The sequence below is a fragment of the Apis dorsata genome, unplaced genomic scaffold (assembly GCF_000469605.1).
Source record: "Apis dorsata unplaced genomic scaffold, Apis dorsata 1.3 scaffold_75, whole genome shotgun sequence".
Lineage (NCBI taxonomy): Eukaryota > Metazoa > Arthropoda > Insecta > Hymenoptera > Apidae > Apis > Apis dorsata.
The window spans coordinates 96085-109371 of NW_006263373.1; the positions used below are offsets into that span (position 1 = coordinate 96085).

The following is a 13287-nucleotide window of genomic DNA, read 5'->3' on the forward strand; positions in this document are numbered from 1 at the left end:
TGATCGGTGCTGATCCATGGCGATAAAACAAATAATAATTCAAATCAGATCAGATGGGAACAAATTCAACGGTTTGAAATGGAATGGAGATATTAGTTTCAAGAAATGTGACGTTTGATCACGGATATTCTAAAATGCAAATTGAGAATTATGGGAATCGATGGACATTCACACGTAAAACGTGATTGAACAAGCACCACGACTATTGGGTAAGCGTAAACGCAACAACAATTATCGGTGGAAATCACGAGAATGAAATGGAAACAGATATAATAACCGTGAAGGATTATTAATGCGTTGTACTTAACAAAGTCTGGATTGGATCGTATTAAACGCATCTTGTCACTAACTTAACACGCGAACTCGTTTAATGGAGATCTAATTTTGATCGTGTGTTATGCTGAATTGAAACCTGAGGTTAATTTGGTATCTGTTATCCGGCTAATATCCACTTGTTTACATATTTCTCTGCATAAAATGCATACAATGTATTTTCATGTAATAAAATATACGCAGAGCTATACAAATGATGTATTTCTTTTTTATCATTTATATTTTCATTTTCATGAATGAAATTATATGAGATTTATTAAATATGAAATGTAATAAATTAAAATTAATTAGAATATAAAAATTTATGATTACTAAATTGTTTTTTATAATTTAAAAAAAGAGTTATTATTAATTAACTATACTTTTGAGTTTGAAGAATTCTAGAAACCAAAATTTCTTAAGATTTTAATTCTTAAGAAAGTTAACAGAGAAATTTCACAAAATTTCACGTTCAATTTTTATTTTTTTTAAATAAATAATTCAACGCTATGTACGAACGAAATAAAAGAAGCTAATTTCTCCAGAGAAAAATGAATATCTTCCTTAAATTCCCTCGACAACCCACCCATCCTCGTCGAAACAAGAATCTCTTTAATCAAGAAAAGATACCTCGCTCCCCAGAGATCTCTCACGCACAATATGTCTAATCCTACATCTTTTAAGTTCAAAGTTTTTCTTTCAAGTACTAAGAAATTTTTAACAATTAATCAGAAACTTTAACACGCCATTTCTAACTAACTTCACATTGCATTTGAAATTCTTATTCCTTTTTTTTTCTATAATCCTTAGTAACTTTCTTTAAAAACTTTCCTCGTCATTCGAAAACCAAACCTACACGAGTTTTCTATTTCTCTATTTTTATATCTATTTTCATAGTCTTCGCTCTCTATTCCCATCTCTTTCAATTTTGCCCTCATTTTCCATTTTCCACGTTTCTTTCAACAAAGTTTCACTTGGGCCTAGTTGACCGTTGCCAGTACTTTACTTTTCCACCATTCCTTTTCACAATTTCTACTCTCGAGTGTCTTTTTTCCTCTCTCTCTTTCTCTTTCAACAATATCACCCCTTCTTCAACACTCGCCACGTTAAAAAAATTCTTCATCATTCTCATCGATTATTTCGACAATCTCAATGTTATTTTTACATCGTAAAATATAATTTCATTCAACGGATCTTTTGCCTCGTATCATTTCTTTCAATTCGATGGTTAGTGCGATTCGGATGAAAGACGAATCGACGCCGACAGAGAGTGAAAAGGAGGGAGATAAGGAGAGCAGATTGTCGGGCAGAAACGAGAGGAAAAAGGGAAAGCACGTCTCTCGATTATGCACGCTTTCTCGTGGCAAGAACTGGGCTAATGGTTAGTATTCTGGAGAATTATCGCTGCAGACTAATTGCAGCCTGTGTTGGCTGTTGCCCAACTCCACCCGCGGCGGAATGTTTCTATTCAGGGCCTCTCTGTGCGCCGATGAGGAAGCACTTGTATCGAGAAATGTGATGTATGGGGTGTTAAGCGAGTATTTGAGATCCCCCTTTGAACGTACGTTTGATAAGTAAACCGTGGGTGTTCGTGCATTTGTAAGTTTAAATCATTCGAGAGTTGTATATCTAACGTGTACACCATGTTTTTGAAGTGGGTGATACAGGAAGGAAAGCAGAGATATATATCGAACCATCTTTGATTAAAATTGTTATTTATATAATTTAGAATTAATTGAATGGTGGAACAAAATTGATTTTAAATGGTTAAAAAAATTGTGCAATAAAATCTAATATATTACACGAATAATATAAAAGAATAAGGAGATTATTTTTTTTAAAACAAAATAATTCTATCGAATAATTATTCCAACTGTCGATCAGTAACTCAAAAAATAGAAATGGTAAAAATCATTGTCAAACGTCGATCAAATCGTTCGAAAGTTCATGAAAACAAGATCGTTCAATCAATCCAATCACCAAGGTTCTCCGTAATCTGGAAATCTACTCAAGGGACGCTCATCAAGGGTTTCGTGTCGTTTCAAACGAAGGTGGAAAAGAGCAGGGATAAAAAGAAAGGACACAAAAGAGTGGAAATAGAAAGTCTGTGTCGTCGAATGAATGACTCGCGAATGTGTACTCGATTAAATCCACGTATCGGATACCTTTCTAATTAATCTTATACTCTCACCGTCTGTCTTTTATACGACACATTCCGCAGAAAGAGAAAAGAATGAAGCTCTGGTAATTCTCTCGGATGAGCTTAAAAGCTCATTCACTTACAAAGAGAGAGGGGAGAAAAACCTACACTTCTATTCAAATATTTTAGAATATTTATTAATTTTTTTCCTTTTCTTATTCCTCAGACATTAAAAATGCATAATAATGTTAAAGTTGTAAACTTAATTTATTAAAGTATTATCATACTTTCTATTTTTAGAATCAATCGGTGGAAAGAAAAATATTAATTTCCATTTCTCCATTTCAAAAACCTATTTTTGAAAAAAACATTAGTACAATTCAACTTGCTTTAATTTATAATACAAAATATGTCTAGAAACTTTTGAACTAGAGTAAACGAAAGGATGAGAGAAATACACACTCGCCAAGAGAAAGAGAAAGAGAGAGAGACGTTCACATACATACACACACAGGTGTATACACGTATAACTAAATACACATCAAGGAAATATATAAAGGTGTGAATGAGACGTACCGAGATGGAACACGTTTGCACAGACGATTGTGAATTTCCACGAGAGACGGTTTGTCCTTTGAGCCCTGCTGCTTTGGCCGGCAAAGGGAAGACGAAGGAGCCCGTAATTCTCTCCGTGCTCGGTTTCAGCTCGCGCGGCTATTTTCTGCGGTTCACGCGTATTATGCGACCGTTTGACTTGAATCGCAACGCGAGCTTACACGCCTCGCGTGTTTCCTCGCCATTCTCTGTTTCGATTTTATGTGTATACGCGCGCACGTATGTGTGTGTGAGAGAGAGAAAGGAAGAGAGAACAGCCGTGTACAGAATACATTTCACTGATGAACGCATATTCAACTGCTCTTGCATCTACGTGCTTAAAGATATTTCAAGGATTTCGATCGTAAAACGATCTGTTGCTCTCTCTATGACGGTAAACTGTCTTCTTCCTCGAATCGAGGGCGAAAACGAGTAATATAAAATCGCTGTCTTGGTTTTCGATTTTCGCTTTCGGGAGCGTGAAAAGAAGAAATATGCAGATCAGTTTTATTCGAAACGCGAGAGAATAACGTTACGAAGGGGAAGCGAAACAGATAAATGGACAATGGAAAGACTGAGCAACGTGGAACTATAGGAGGAAATTGCTGCGGGCACGTAACAAAATTTGTCAGGAGATGAGATTTTCAGTGAAGGCAGTTATGTACGCCGCCAAGAATGAATGGCCGACCGGTGGAAAACGAGTTCCAGGGGCGCTAACAATAAAAGCGCCGTCCGTTTTCGAAATGAAAGGGGATTTCCAACTAAGTTCTTAAATTTCCGCCCTGCGATCCGGCTAGCGCGGACGGAACTATCCGAGGGGACTTTCTCCTTTCGAAATCCGGTTGATAATTATTCGGGATAAAAGGTTCGAGACCTCGTTGGTGGTGAAAAACGAACGATTCGAATCGATTCCGGAAAGAAATTTCTCTCCTTTCTTGGCCAATGTGTTGAAAAGGATCTTTGATCCGGTGCTGGATCTTGAGGAAAAGGGATAATACGCTTGAATGGAAAACTGTGGAGGATTGGAGAAGAGTATTGGATGTTGATTTAGAGAATATATAAAGTTGAATATGTACGATTTTGTTATATATTGTATTGCAGAAAGTTGCCATTTTTGGTATGAATGATATCATATAGTATCAAAAAATATTAGAAGAATATTTATGAAAATTTTTACAAATGGATGGAAAAATATTAATGGAATGGGATAAATAAATGAAACATATAAAATGCAAAACATAAAGAAAAATGATAAAAGGGAAGATATTAAAACAGATAGTGTAAAATACTAATTACAAAACCAAGTACTCGTTTTAAAAAATACATAAAATGTTAAAACACGAAATACTGAAGTATTCTAGAAAAGTTTTAAGTGTTATAGAAAAAGTTTATTTAATAGGAAATACTATAAAAAAAAAAAAAAAAATAAAATAAAATAAATCATAATATTTTTTCACGTACTTCAAAGAAATACTATCAAAGTATCTAATATGAAATGGATTTCTAATATTCAAACGTAGATTAATTGGTTAATTACCAATCTACATATACCTAAACCTCTCCTTTCCTCGAAGTAGAACTCCATTTATTGGAACAAAATTTTAGTCAATATCCAATTAACTAAATTCAGTAGACTAAATCCACTTATCCAAACGTGAACTCCTATTATTTGAACGAGAAATTATAGGTATTGATCTAATTAGTGAATTCCAATTATATGAATTCTACTTAATATTAAATGCTTCTTCTTCAATAGTTTTAAATTCATAAATATAGTTCTAAGATATGATAATTAGATTGTGAATATTTATATATTTATGGAAAATTTAAATGTGCAAAAATTAAAATTGATTGGCATACAACTTTGAATATATAAAATATTCAAAGTTGTTATAATATTAAGAAAATTAAATGTAGATTTTACTTATAAAAATGTGTGCAAATTTGCATAAATATTCACAGTAATAATAATTGCTAACTAAAAAAAGATTAAGAAATTAACTTTATTTTTTTAAATAAAATTCTTAAATTTTTAATTATTTAATTTTTAAAAAATACCCTTGATGAAATCAGCTTGATTTTTATATATATATAATATATATAAATAATCAAGCATATTGTTAAGAAAAAAAATATATCTAGTCAAAAGGTGTATTCAAAGTATTATAAAGTGATAAATGAGAATCATGGACAAAGGATGTTATCAGTCACGGCCAAGATTCGTGGTAACTTTGTTGCAATTTTTATGCTGATCCGGGATGGATCGACTTTCGGCTGCTTTGCATATAATGTAAAATCTTTCTTCCATGATAAAGCTGCCGAACTAAGGCTTATTCGAGATTGACTTTATATCGGTATTATAAAAGCGACTTTGAAAGCATGATTGGTCTACGTGAGAAAAGACAAAACGAATTCTCGGAAAGATTTTGTATTATTCCGATTTTATTTTTGAGAAATATATACTTTCTTTATAACGTTGCATCGTTATGAAAAGAATAAAAAAGAATTTAGAAAAAAAGAAAAGAAATATTTCTATATTTTATATATTTTATAAATATTTTTCTAAATAATTAGAATTATATAATAATTATATTTCAATAATATATAATTATTATTGATTCTCAAAAACTAAAATGAACAATTTCATATTATTTTATCAGTAATAATATTTAAGGTTATGTCTATTGTTTAATTTCTCAAAAAATAAATGACTTATCTTTATAAGTACATTTATGATAAAGAAATGATATGATACACAATTAATAATAAATTCTAAGCTAAATTTGAAAAATCTATTTCTTTATTTAAATAAAAAATATAAAATTTCAATTCTTAAAATCTGTTTGTCTTTCTTTTTCTTTTTCAACTTTCAATTTGGTTTCTAAACAATTAATTCCTATTTAATTTAAAATTAAATTAATAATTTTACATTAAATTCCTTAGTTTTATCATTATCATATCATTTCATAACTTTATATAATCATTTATTTCAATTTCTTGCATATAAAATAATCTTTACAACATTGAATTCTACAATTGAATAAAATCATTGCACAATTTTCTATGTAAATTTATTTTCTTTGGAAATACTTTTCATAGAATAAAAAGAATTTCTTTCTAACTTTTTTTCATTTTTTCTAACAATTTTCAAGCTCTTTGAAACCATAGTATTAATAAAACAGAAATGATATTCTTACCTTATCAAGATTTGAAACGTTTCATGTCGAACTGAGAGCTCTCGTAGAAACAATGCACCAAATTGTCAATGAGAATATTACTGAAGAACATAGACATTTTCTCTCGAAAGTCGTTTAGCGTTATCAAAACTATTTCGAGACAGCACTCAAAAGAAGATTGAAGACGGTATTTAGATCTGAAATACGGAAATAATATCACCTTCCTGCATGAAACGTAATTGAATGAGTTTAATAAAATTCGCGAGAAATATTATTTTGATATTTTATCGTATTTATTCTAAAATTTAATGGAAATTATTGATATATATTTAATATTTCTTAAAGAATTTTTATTATAAAATATATAAAAAACTTTCGATTAGATTACGCAATTTCGATTAGAAGACGAAACGAAATTCTTGTGACGTTCTAATTTCTAGTTTCAAAAACCAAAATAATATAAATATATAATAAAATGTTACTTTAATCAATTAAAAATCTTACTTTTTCAATATATTGACACAAATTATATTTTATTTAACTTAATTTTATTCACACAAGAAAGAAATGCACAACCGTTACACGTGATGACGCAGTTAGCTATTGTTGAAAGTGTTACCAACCTAAATAATTTGTCTTGTTGGTTCTTATTACCAACTTCGACATAACAAATATTTATATATTTAATTTTTTCATATTAATTTCTTTCATATTAAATATATTATATTATTTAGTTAAATAAAACCATATCTTACATTCTTGAATTTAAATTTCATAAATTTCACAAATTTAAATTTCACAAATTGTATCAAAATTTCAATCAATGAATCTATCCATCGATATCTAATCAATCTATGAGAGAACAATTTATTTCTAGCAACAAAAGAATTTCTACATATAATATAATGCTTCGATGCAAATTTTCGATAATATCCTTCATTTAAATAAACCGCAATTACATGTTAGAACGTAAATAGCAACCGAAGGATGAGCTTTGCTCTTGGTACTCTTTGAACCCTGGTCTATACATTAACCAACTTCGCAAGCGGAACGTGCTAGCTGACATTCGCTAATTAAATTTTGAATACTCTAAGATAATCAGATTCAGGTACGGAAGAGAGACGTGTATTTATGCTCTGAGAAGCGATTTTGAATCGTAATAGTATCGCACAAATGTGTTTCCACATTACGACTGAATTTGTCTCCATTTGTACGTTATACGTATATACACACGTATACATATGTGCATACGTATAGAAATTACTTACAGGTAAGAAGCACAGAGATAAATTTAGAATACGTATTTATATACATATATTGTGGAATATTACATTTATATACATGTTATATTTATGTAGAATTCACAATATGTGTATTTTATAGAATTACTGTATCTAAATAAGATGGCAAAATCTTCAGATAACAGAACATTCAATTTGAAATAATGAATATCGAATATTTTGCATTTTAGAAAGAATAATTTCACAAAAAAAAATAATATATTTAAATAATAATATATTTAATATTATTGATATATTTTTTTATTTTTTGTGTGTTATCTAAAATCTTGATTATTCGTACAATACTTTTCACATTTTAACCTCAAATATTCAATTTTCGATCATTTGTATCAAACTATCATAACATCTCACAAAAATATCATAATGTTCTTATACTGTTTATATGAATTTTTAAAAATATTTTTTCCTGAAAATCCATAAGATATATATATGATTGCCCAACAATTCTTTTTTGTGAAAATTAAAATCGTTCCGTTAAATCGTGAAACGATCGTTCGCGTGTTACGGTAAACAACGAGCAAATTGAATTTTGTAGAAAACGCCATTATCAATATGGGATTTTCACACTGAAACGGACGAAAATCACGGATTTAATCTGCGAATGGACGATTGAACTTTATTTTTGAAAGCGTTCTCATTCCAACAATCGGGAGGCGAGAAAGGGCGTATATCCCACAATACGTATGGGTGAGTTTCGCAATTTGTTTAACTGTACGAAGACCGAGGATGGAAAGGCTTCGCCGAACACGACATGTCTATGTTTACGGTTGTTTTATGGTGTTAAAGTGCATTCGGAAATGTGACCGGGTTTTATGGTGACTCTGAACGTGCATCAACGTTATGGAGGATAAATTTAACTCGACAATGTCTGTACCATGAAAGTTCAGAGATACGATACTCGATTTTTATACGTTAACCCAATAAAGTTCGTGTTATTGAGTATATTTTACTAATTAATACGTTTTCTAATGTACTATAACCTATAACTTAACTACTTATAACCTACCATTTCTATTTCAAATCGATTTGTTTCAAAAAAATCATAATAATTAGAAGAATAATGAATATTTTGATTAGAAAATATTAGAATAATATTATTTTGAATTAAATTTAAATAAAATTAAATTAAATAATTAAAATTTAAATAAGATGTTCTAAATACACTTTATAATTGACATAAAAAATTTTCATTATTTCTCTAATTCAATTAACTATTTTAAATTATTATATTGGTTTATTGATTATTATAATATAATTGTTATTGGTAAAGATAAAGACAGAAACACAAAAAATATATATTTTTATAATCAATTGTATTAAAAATATTGATAAACCAATGTTTTATTATTTCATATAATAAAATATGTTAATACTTTTATGAAAAATATTTAATGTATAACATTTAAAGATAAGAAATTCTTATTTATGTAAATCTTTTAGACTTCATTCTAGAAGTTCAATAATAACTTATTTTTGAAAATTTACTGTCACTTGAAAATGACTTTTAATATTCCACTAATAATATTAGTTCATTTGTAAAAGAAGGAAGAAAGAAAAGAGATTGCTGGTAAAGATCAATGAGTTTCTAACCAATGATCATACATACGTAATGTGTTCTAAAAGTTTCCAGTTGATTTAGTGAACGGGAAGATCAAGTGGTTGCAAGTCAAGTGCACGATGAATTTAAGCGCGGTCGCAGCTCGTTTGGATGTGAAAGTAAACGTAATTTGTCGACTCGATGTCCTCTCGAGAGGGCTTTATACACATATATACATACCGATCGAACGCAATTGCAACTCACAGCTGTACCAGGCAGCTACGAAACCAATTACAGAACTGTGTTAATCTCCCGGATGTTTCGAATAGTCTATGTCAAACTTCTGATTAATTTAACTATTCATGATATTTTATTTAGACAATGGTAAGATTTCTTGATTCTTTGGAAAGAAATAGAAACGAATGTTATTGTTCATTTATATTTCTGATATATTCTGATATTTCTGTTAATGATGATACTATGATTTTAGGTTATGATGTTGAGCAACATATCTATATTTTACATGTACATTCATATCTCTTTCTTAATAATATAGAAAAATTTGCAGTTTATTTTTTTCTAGAAATTTGACAAATTTATGTAGAAGATAGATCAATGAATACAAATTAAAGAATAAAAGAAAAAAATAAAAATTGCTTATTAAATTTATAATGAAACAGATAATTAATTTTTGTTATATTTATAAAAATATTCCAAAAAAAGTAATTTCTTTTTAATATATACTTTTTTTATTTTTAAAGTAATTTGATTTTAATTTTTTTTTGCATTTCATGTAATTATTTTAAAATTATGATTATTTAAAATTTAATCAAAATTCAATTTTCTTTTTTGGATTATTAATTTTATTTATAATCTGAAATATAATTTTGTATTGTTTTTATAAATTTAATATATTGAAAATAATATTATATGATTACATTATAACATTGATAACTGATATATACATATATCATTATTTCCATAATAATACAAAAAATATATTTGAATGCAATTAATTGAACAAATATATGAATTGAATAAGCAATTTAATAAACAATATAACAATAATAATAACTCACACGATTTTTAATTGCATAAATTGATGTATGTATAAACATGAGCATACTCATGACCGATGAATAATTTACAATAATATTATTTGTAAATGCATAATATTAACAAGCGCTGTCCAACATTAATAAACATAACTCACATAATTTCTTACTTTAACATCTATGTAAATTGATGTATGCGCATCAACAATGCGATTAATATTTAAAATTTCTTCTATAATATTTACTCCATGTCTTTAAATTTATAAACTAAAAATTTTTCTCTGCAAACCTTATTGACATATTAGAAAATACCTTTTACCAACTATTCACGTTGCGGTTGATTCGATCGGATTCGTCAACGAAAACAAAAAAAAAAATGTCAATTTTCAAACATTTTCAGATCAGATCTCCTTTTTTTGTTTCTATCTCGAAAACTACCGAAAAAAAAAAAAAATAGGAGAGAAAAAAAGAATTGGAAAATATTTATTCCGTCATGCGGAAATCTATTGGTTAACCGAGACTCAGGGTTCTCTTGATAATTGAAATTCCTATATGATCCGTGATATGAAAAGAAAATAATTATAAAAACGCGCAATTTGATTGTATTCCTTTTTTTCTCGTATAAAAGTAAATTGAAAACGCGAAATAAACTTTTCTTAATCTTTGTCTCTTTTTAACGTGGCATTTATAGGTTAGTTAAAATTATGCAACTTGAGAATATGAGAGAATGTTCTTTGAAAATAAATAAAAAATAAATTTGTTCATTATCGAATAGAATATATTTCGGTTAAACGGAATAATTTTAATTGTTTTAAAATGGGAAGGAAAAAAGTTTCAATAACAAATACTTAATCGAACATTTGAAAATACAATTTGCTCGTTAGCTTTCCAATAATTTAATGGAGGAAATATTTTAAATTTATTCTCTAATATTGTTTTAACAGTGTTAAAAAGCGTGGACATTGTTTACGTGATATAGATTTCATTTTTTCCGAGATGAATTTTTTCAAAATTTCGTTTTGACACATTGTAAATTAATTTTTATATACCGGATCGTGCACAGATTTCCACTTGTTTTCGACATCTATTCAATAATGCACTTTTTATGTTATCTCATTTCTATTATTTTAAATTTTTTTGGTATCTAATTGCTTCGAATTAGAAATAGAATAAATATTCCTATAACCATAAAATAAATCGTCACAATTTCCTATTCTATTTTTCATCTCCATACGCACCATCATTCACACACGAAATCCAATACGCATCCCAACGTATTTTCGCGAATTTAATCCTCCTGCAGCCTTTATTTCAAATCCTCAAGACATTTTTTAAAATGTGTCTATATTCCAATTGCATTGAAAATTAATTATTCCTCTCCAATCACAAAACAAATCACTACAATTTCCTATTCTATCTTTCACGTATTCCCACACGAAATGCAATATCACTCCAACGTGTCTTCGCAAAATTAATTCTTTTCCAGCCTCTATTTCAAAACCTCCAATTGAAAGACACTCCTTAAAAAAAAAAAAAATTAGTCCTATTAGAATCAATGAGAAGGTGGAAATTAATCGGATAAAGAGAGAATCGAAATGGCAAAATCCGACTGGTCGGCGTGCAACCAGTCAATTAGAATACCAGGATATCGCGACGTTATCTCCTTCGCGAGCTTTGAATACAAATCATTCCGTGGATTACACGATACGCTATACACGCGTGCATGTGCGCCACAAACGTGCAAACCTGTGTACATACATAGGGAAATACAGGGCACACAATTAGATCCTGCGGTGGCCGGAGCCAGTCGGTCACGGAACTGCCATGTGAACCTGCCCTAATCCTTCCACATTGCGCCGCCATGTCACTTGCCTCGATGTTGCCAGCTTTGACGACTGCCACCGAGTTTCAACAACTTAGTTTGCTGCATCACCACAGATCTTAGAATCTGTTGGAGGGCAAATGGCACTTGGCCATGCAGTGTCGCTATGCAGTGTCCGTGTGGTTTGATTTTGCCCTTCCTTCGTTTCATCGTTTTCAAGTTTCCAATGTATCTTGTTCCACAGTTGATGCCATCCTCTTGCCAGAATTTCGATTCAACGATCGAATGTCATTAATATTGATTTGATATGTTGGACACACTTGTTCTAAAAAGGAAATGATGATGATTTTATTGGTGTTTAATAATTTTAATAGTTTGCAGTGATTTTTTTGTTTCTTTGAGGATAAATGATTTGGCTTGGCCATGCAATTTGACTTTGCTTTAATTTTTTCCATCTTTTTCAAATTTCAGAACACTTTGTTGGTTCTCAATTAATGCTATCTTCTTTGAAGCATGTTTTCTAATAATTTGGATTCAAGAATTGAATGGATGGATTTAAGGTGAGAAAAATAATGTAATGGAATATTAAATGATTCTGTCCAATTAAATAAAAAAAATATAATATTTATTCATTTTGTTCATTGTTCCATCATTCTCTGGAACATTGAAAATTTGTAAAATATAGGAAAATTTGACTAATTTTCATTAATTATGAATTAATCATTGGTAGATGGTTATTCTATATCTTTAATTTATCTCCAAACTTTCCAATTATTAGTAGAAATATTCACAAATCAATTTGCAATATCCTTTTTGAAGAATATTCATTTCATGATATGAAAAATGTATAATATTTCAGATGGCAAGGCAAAAAGATTGCTGATATAAATTCAGGCATGGATAGAAATTCAATTTTCACAACTTTATTATTGCATATATACAGATGCACGAATTTTTCAATAAAAACCTATGAAACAGGAATACAGAAAAAAAAAAAAAAGAAACTATAGCGAAATAAATTTCAAAAATTTAATTTCTTCACACTAAATCAGTTCACATATACACAAAATTTTATATTATCAAACCAATGATTAATTCTTTTTTTTTTAATTAATTTAAATTCTAAATTTATAGAAATTATTATTAAATTGTCTTAGATATTCTTGAAAATATTAAAAAAATATTGAATACCATTTACCATAAACATTGTATTTTTTGGTCTTCTTCTTAGTATCTTCTCCATTTCAATAAATTAACTAATCAACCAAGAAACAAATCCAACAAGGAAACGATTAAAAATTATTCCTTAGAATCCAATCTCGCAAAAAAAAAAAAAAAAAAAAAAAAAAA

General features: G+C 29.0%; 1 protein-coding gene across 3 annotated transcripts in view; it reads right to left on the reverse strand.

Annotated features, from left to right (window-relative positions):
- The window catches only part of LOC102678616 (zwei Ig domain protein zig-8-like), a 420477-nt gene that overhangs the window by 74630 nt on the left and 332560 nt on the right, over window positions 1–13287 (reverse strand). The window contains exon 4 of one of the 3 annotated variants that reach the window (XM_031508149.1): window positions 6244–6419. The exons of 1 other annotated variant lie outside the window; for it this stretch is intronic. In XM_031508149.1, the coding sequence (XP_031364009.1) occupies window positions 6373–6419 (47 nt within the window). In that variant the 3' untranslated portion in view covers window positions 6244–6372. Of the gene's footprint in view, window positions 1–6243; window positions 6420–11671; window positions 12263–13287 lie in introns of those variants that run through there. One more of the 3 variants, XM_031508148.1, reaches the window with a different exon arrangement.